The 6721-nt window shown below is 65.4% G+C and overlaps 1 protein-coding gene across 1 annotated transcript; it reads left to right on the forward strand.

Annotated features, from left to right (window-relative positions):
* Positions 1-304: 304 nt before the first annotated feature.
* Positions 305-5763, forward strand: CYP11B2 (cytochrome P450 family 11 subfamily B member 2). Its single transcript, XM_022555429.2, has 9 exons — positions 305-629; positions 973-1128; positions 1999-2198; positions 2308-2511; positions 2781-2935; positions 4479-4645; positions 5083-5161; positions 5256-5453; positions 5587-5763. Exons 1-9 carry the CDS (start codon positions 391-393, stop codon positions 5698-5700), a joined length of 1512 nt encoding a protein of 503 aa, XP_022411137.1. The 5' UTR covers positions 305-390; the 3' UTR covers positions 5701-5763.
* Positions 5764-6721: the final 958 nt, after the last annotated feature.

Below are 6721 nucleotides of genomic sequence, written 5' to 3' on the forward strand. Positions count from 1 at the left end.
TGCTTCCCACTCTGGTCCTTGTAGAAAAGGGATGAAAATACCCAAGGTCCCCTTTCATCCCTTGCTAAGATAAGGCACCTATCCATCTTGCATCTTTCCCTCACTGGATGGGGAGGGAGGCCTCTTTCCCTCAGCCCCACCCCATCGGGTCCCTGCTCCAGACCCTGTCCCTGCTCTCAACAGCCACCCCCGAGCAGGCCTGCGTCACTGCCGGACTCGGCGCCCGTCCGTCTCTTTCCTCCCCCGCTGGAGGCCTCCAGCCCTGACCGCTGCCCCGGGTTTCCTGGTCTGGCCCAGGGACACTTTCTCCTCTGACGCGATCCAGTCGGCCGGTCCAGCGAGCCAGGGGAGATAAAAGGATGGGGCTGAAGGGGGCGGGGGTGCAGCAGGATGGCGCTGTGGGCAAAGGCCAGAGTGTGGATGGCAGGGCCCTGGCTGTCCCTGCACAGGGCACGCACACTGGGCACCAGAGCCACTCCAACCCCCAAGGCGGTGCTGCCCTTCGAAGCCGTGCCCCGGTGTCCCGGACACAGGTGGATGCGGGTGCTTCAGATCTGGAAGGAGCAGGGCTCTGAGAACATACACCTGGACATGCATCAGACCTTCCAGGAGCTGGGGCCCATTTTCAGGTAAAGCTCTCCCTGCCCACCTCGGCGAGAGCACCCTAACTTTCTGTCCCTACTGGCAGCTGAGTCCCTGCTAGGCGCAGGGGCGCCTGGGGAGTGGGGGTGAGGGGCAGGGAGGGGAATCAGCGGGGCAGGTCTGGGGCTGCTGCAGACTGGGGCCTTCTTGAGTGCGGGGCCGTGCGTGGCTCGCGGCTGGGAGCACAGAACGCAGACCCCAGAGGAGGGGAGGCTTCAGTGAGGCGGCGGGAGGGACCGCCCGCTCCGGGCCAGCGGCAGACTGGTTCTGCAGAGTGGGGTCCCAGGGAGGACACGGCGCCACGGCAGGGCTGGGAGCTTTGTCCCACAGGTATGACGTGGGAGGGAGACACATGGTGTTTGTGATGCTGCCCGAGGACGTGGAGCGGCTGCAGCAGGTGGAGAGCCCTCACCCCCGGCGGATGTTCCTGGAGCCCTGGCTGGCCTACCGACAGGATCGTGGCCTCACGTGCGGCGTGTTCTTGCTGTGCGGGCGAGTGGGGATGCGCACGGAGGGGGCGGGCAGCCTGGGTGCAGAGAGGAAGCCAGCCAGGGAAGACCCCGAAGCGCGCCTGCCCGGGAACCATCCTGGTGGGTGGAGAGACGGTGACCACTGGCTCCAGATGCAGATCCTGCCCATCCCCTGGGGGTCGTGTGTGCCCTGGGGCGGGGGAGGGGAGCCCGGCCCCTTCCTGCAGGGCCAGAGGAAGAAGGATGATGCCTGCCGTCAGGGAGCCCGCACCTGCACAGGCCTCCGAGGCGCTTGCGTGTGGGTTGGACTTCTCCCCTCGTCCAGGTCAGGGCCCCCCTGGAGGCCCTGCAGGCAGCGCCCCGTCGGCGCCGGGCTCTGCGTGGGTGTATTAGGAGAGACACGACTTGATTCCTGCCACATTGCAGCAGGAGGCTCTGCAGGGAGGGGGTGGTGGGGCTGGCACAGAGGCAGCATCGCAGGAGCCGGGAGATGAAGGTCTCCAGGGGCCTCGCCCACTCTGGGGTGTGACGAGAGCAAAGCTGGGCCAGGCCTGCCTGGGGGCTCAGCCCCCTTCCTCACAGCAAAAGCCTCAGCCCCAGAGAGGGCCCGGGGGGTAGACGGGTGTGCCAGGCGCGGGGCCTGCCAGTTTGCACAAACCCCCGCAGCAGGCTCAGGCAGAGGCCCCCGTCTCCCCTGGGCGAAGCACACGAGGCTGCCCTGAGGAAGAGCTGCCGCCGAGGCCCAAACGCGGGCAGCCTGCCCCCTAGGAACCAACAGGCGGCTCCCCGCTTCACCCGCTTCCCTCTGGGGAAAGGAAGGTGGAGTACAGGGCCGCGGCCAGCTGCTGACTCTGGACGCCCTGATGCCCCGCTCCCTGCTCGACAGAAACGGACCCCAGTGGCGTTTGGACCGACTGCGGCTGAACCCAGACGTGCTGTCGCTGCAGGCTGTGCAGAAGTACACGCCCTTGGTGGATCGGGTGGCCAGGGATTTCTCCCGGGCCCTGAAGGCGAGGGTGGTGCAGAATGCCCGAGGGAGTCTGACCCTGGACATCAGGCCCAGCATCTTCCACTACGCCATTGAAGGTGTGGGCTCGCCACCGGAGCGGGCTGTGGCGGGGTCAGGGAGGGCCGGGGGCAGGTGGTTGTGAGGCTCTGCGCTGCCTTGGGCTCAGGAACCCCCTCCTCCCCGCAGCCAGCCACTTAGTCCTTTACGGAGAGCAGCTGGGCCTCTTTGCCCAGCACCCGAATCCTGACAGCCTGAACTTTATCCACGCTCTGGAGGCCATGTTCAAGTCCACCGTGCAGCTCATGTTCGTGCCCAGGAGCCTGTCTCGCTGGACGAGCGCCAGCGTGTGGAATGAGCACTTTGAGGCCTGGGACTACATCTTCCAGTACGGTGAGGGCGGGGGGTCGGGCAGTGCTGCGGCCAGGGACCCCAGGGCCCCCTCCACGCACCACAGTCTGGGGAGAACGGAGGCCACAGGAGGGACCTGTGGCTTCTTCATGGTCCGCAAGAGAGCTGGCAGTGAGGCTGGACTGGGCTGTTCCGAGAATGGGGGCAGGACACGGAGACCTGGGGGTATTGAGGGCTGAAGGGTAGGAGGATGACAAAAAAAGTGCTTCCCAGCACCAGACCCAGGGCCTCTGTCTCTGTGTGTCCCACAGCCAACAGAGCCATCCGGAGAATATATCAGGAGCTGGCCCTCGGCCACCCATGGCGCTACAGTGGCATCGTGGCGGAGCTGTTGATGCGGGCGGACATGACCCTGGACACCATCAAGGCCAACTCTATCGACCTCACTGCTGGGAGCGTGGACACGGTCAGGCCAGCGCCCAGCCCTTCCCATGGAACAGGGAGCCCTCCTGCCTCCAGGCTGCCCCCTCCCATGGCAAACGTCTCCTCCAAGCCCCTCCCCAGTCTACGGCTCCAGCTTCCCAACTGAGAAGGGGAAGCACGGGAGCCAGGCCTCAAAGGCAGGAGTCTGTGGTTACTCTCGTGGGAAGCCACGCTCCAGGCAGAGTGCAGAGTGGACGAGGCCCAGGGACATGCAGCAGCAGAGACCCTGGGGACTATCTAGGTCCTGGGGCGGGGGGGTGGGGGGGAAGGGCCAAGGCGCGGCTGGAGGCCCACACAGGGGACCTTTCCCGGGGACAGAGTACCTTTGGCTCTCACTCAAGATCCTTTGGCAGTGACAGACTGATGGGAGGGACAGCAAGGGGCTCCAGTGTGTGGGTGGGACAGCAGGTGGCTGGCAACACGGCACAGTGGGCAGGGTGGGCCCCGGGGTGTGAGCGCAGCCGAAGCTGCCTGTCTCTGGACCGAACCTGCATCCGCCAGCATCTCTGAGCGCCTGCTAGGCACCCAGGATCCTGAGCAGAGGCGCAGACCCCTGGTGCAGACACTCCCTGAGCAGGGGCTGTGATGCAACCACAAGGTGAGAGAGCCCAGGGCAGGGCCTGTGCCTCAGGAGGTAGCTCTGGGAAGCCTTCCTGGAGAAGGAGGCCTTTGCGCTGGGTGTGGAAGGACCACACAGAAGTTAGAAAGGCCAAGGAGAGGAGGCTGGGAGGGCAGCAGGCCAGGGCCTGCAAGAGCGGACAGCAAGGAAGGCTGTGAGGCTGAGCGGGGTGAACAGGGCACGTGGGCAGAGGAGGGCAGACAGGGTCAGGGCCCCTGTCAGGAGGGGCTTTGGGCACCAGGCCTGTATCCAAGGCTAGAGGGAGCCAGTGTAGGGAGTGTCTCGCTCAGACTCCTGCTCCCTCTCGGGCCACAGGGCAGAGCACGGACTAAAGCTGAGGGAGCAACAGGGAGCCGTATCTGCATATCAGGAGATGCCAGGGGCGTGCTGCCTTGGGGACGGCATTTAGGAGATATTCAGCCTCCCAGATCTCAGGCTGGGCTGGTGGACACCTCTCCCTGCACATGGAGATGATCCAGGAGTTGGACTCAGTTGGGGCCCGGGGTGGCTGGTTCATGTCAGGACCCCGTGTTCGGACCTGCCTGTGGCTGGCCAGGGAGGTGACCCACGGGGAGCGCGTGGCCCGGGGCTCCGGAACCCTCCCCGCTGAATAGATGGCAAGAGTGGGCACCTCCTGGGCCCAGAGGAGGGCGCGAGCCAGGCTCTGAAGCGGCTGCAGGAGGCCCGGGTCTTCTCTGAGGTTGGGGACACCCTCCCCGAGGGATTCAGGGGAAGCAGACAAGGTGGCTTCAGGATCTTGACGGTCAGCTCTCTGGGCTTTGTCATCTCCGGGCACGCAGGTCCCCTGCCCCAGGGGACGGCGGCCATCTTTCTGGGAGGGATGCCCTGGGGGTGGAGGGGCGCAGCCTGTGCCCGGGTCTGAGCCCTGGCCCTGTGGCTCCTGCAGACGGCCTTCCCCTTGTTGATGACTCTCTTTGAACTGGCTCGGAACCCGGAAGTGCAGCAGGCCCTGCGCCAGGAGAGCCTGGTGGCCGAGGCCAGGGTCTCAGAAAATCCCCAGAGGGCGACCACGGAGCTGCCCCTGCTGCGGGCGGCCCTCAAGGAGACCTTGAGGTAGGCGCGCTAGACCTGGGCTCCCCCCCCGCGGCCCTGGCCCCACCCTCGGGACAGCCCGCTCGCCGAGGCTTGCAGGCAGATCCTGGGACTGCTGGTCAGCAGCTTGGCCCAAGGCTACATCCCCCTGCACCTCCTCTTCCTCTCCCTAAAGGGATGGGGGTGCTTCTTCCTCTGGGGTCCCACCTCAGTGTCCCGGGACCATCGTCAGTCGTGTCCTCATTGGCCGGGGGCTGCTCAGGCCGGGGCAGCTTTGGCTGACTCAGGAGAGGCAAGGAAGCAGCTCCTCGGGATTCGGGCTTCCCAGTGCCAGGAGCAAGCTGTGAGGGCGCTGGGGGAGCTGCCCTCGGGCCGTGGGCGCTGGGCTAGGGAGGCTGCAGAAGGGAAGCGAGGGCCCTGTCGCAGCTGAGGACCCTGTTGACCGCCCCTGTGCTCAGGCTGTACCCCGTGGGTGTCTTCTTGGAGCGACAGGTGAGCTCAGACGTGGTGCTGCAGAACTACCACATCCCGGCCGGGGTGAGTGAGGCCGCAGGGCTCCTCTGCCAGACACCCCGCCCTCTGACCTTCACCCACAGGGCATCTGACCCTGTCCCTCCCCACGTGTCTGCAGACATTGGTGAAGGTGCTACTGTACTCCCTGGGTCGAAACCCCGCCATGTTCACCAGGCCCGAGCGCTATCAGCCCCAGCGCTGGCTGGACAGCCGAGCCTCTGGTACCAGGTTCCCACACCTGGCCTTTGGCTTTGGCGTGCGCCAGTGCCTGGGGCGGCGCCTGGCAGAGGTGGAGATGCTGCTTCTGCTGCACCACGTGAGTGGGCCTGGATGGGGCCTGGGCGGGCAGCCTCGTCGGGAACCTCAGGCTTCTGCTCCTGGGGCACCCACCCTCAGGGCCCTGGAAGGCAGGGGAGGCCGGCCAGGCAGAACCCGCGCCTCTGTCCTAGGTGCTGAAAAACTTCCTGGTGGAGACGCTGGTGCAAGAGGACGTAAAGATGATCTACCGCTTCGTGTTGATGCCCTCTACCCTCCCCCTCCTCACCTTCCGGGCCATCAGCTAGTCACGTCGCCACTCGGTCGGGCTAGTCACACCACAAGCTCCCTCTGCCTGACCCCAGGCCACCCCTCTTTTCTCCCATGGGCCTTGCTTCCTGAGCCACACCACAGTCCAGGCAGCGCGTTGCACAAATGGAACAGCCCAGCCCTCTGAGGGTCCGGGCTTGCCAGCCTGTGCAGCAAGGCCCGAGCAGAGCTGGGGATGAAACTTGGTCGCAGGTCCTGGCCATGTGCCCGGTCCCACCAGGGCCCTGTCCTGCCAGGAGCACCGTCTGAGGGCCTTGGAGCCCCTGTTGCCCCAGCTCCAGGCTCCCTGTGTGTCCATCCAAGCAAAGGGGCCTCAGACGCCGCCCTTTGCTGCCCTGTCCAGTCTCTATGCCCTCTGTGCTAAACTCTGCCCCCATGCAAGAGATGACAACTTGGGCGTCCCCTGTCCTGCTCGGTACCATTTCCAATGCCATCCCTTTTGTCTGCAGTGCTCTGGCGTGGACTTGCCCTTCAAGCTGGGTTGCTAGCTGTCCATCTACCTGCTCCACTCAGCCCGCAGGGGCTCCTCCTGGCAGTGCCAGCCCTCTGGGATTGTGGCTGAAGTGCCCAGCCGAGAGCCTGCATAGGCAGGTCAGCAGTCATGTTTACTAGAAGGGTAGCTACCAAAGAGCCAACTTGGACATCTGGGTCAATGGTACGCATCGGACAGCAGGAGGGATGTTGACCGCCTCCGGCAGTCAGGGGCCACAGAGAAGCCTCTAGAGGAGGGCGTGGGGCCATCTCGTGCTCCCTTTAGCGGAGCCGGTCTGGAGGGCCCCACTGCCCTCGTGCAGTGCCCCGTGCCCCAGAGCAGAGCAGCCACCCTAACCTCATGGGTGGAAGAGGCTTTGAACAACTGAGAGCCAGCCGGGGTCCCCTAGTTGGCAGGAGCGTGTCTGTCCCATGCCACCTGAGGTCAGATGACACCCCCAGGAAGAAAGGGGGCCCAGAGGCAAGAGGGGGTGCTGGGGCCTCTCCACTCTCCCTCCCTCCCCACTC

The sequence above is a fragment of the Delphinapterus leucas genome, chromosome 17 (assembly GCF_059928025.1).
Source record: "Delphinapterus leucas isolate spDelLeu-1000000601 "Yukka" chromosome 17, BTC_Dleu_Yukka2, whole genome shotgun sequence".
Lineage (NCBI taxonomy): Eukaryota > Metazoa > Chordata > Mammalia > Artiodactyla > Monodontidae > Delphinapterus > Delphinapterus leucas.

Bases quoted from the DNA above. Each gene is read 5' to 3' on its own strand.
- CYP11B2 (XM_022555429.2), top strand. From the start codon at position 391: ATGGCGCTGTGGGCAAAGGCCAGAGTGTGGATGGCAGGGCCCTGGCTG. The intron at 1,129-1,998 runs GTGCGGGCGAGT...CCTGCTCGACAG, and splicing joins ACGTGCGGCGTGTTCTTGCT to AAACGGACCCCAGTGGCGTT. The intron at 4,646-5,082 runs GTAGGCGCGCTA...CCCTGTGCTCAG, and splicing joins GCCCTCAAGGAGACCTTGAG to GCTGTACCCCGTGGGTGTCT.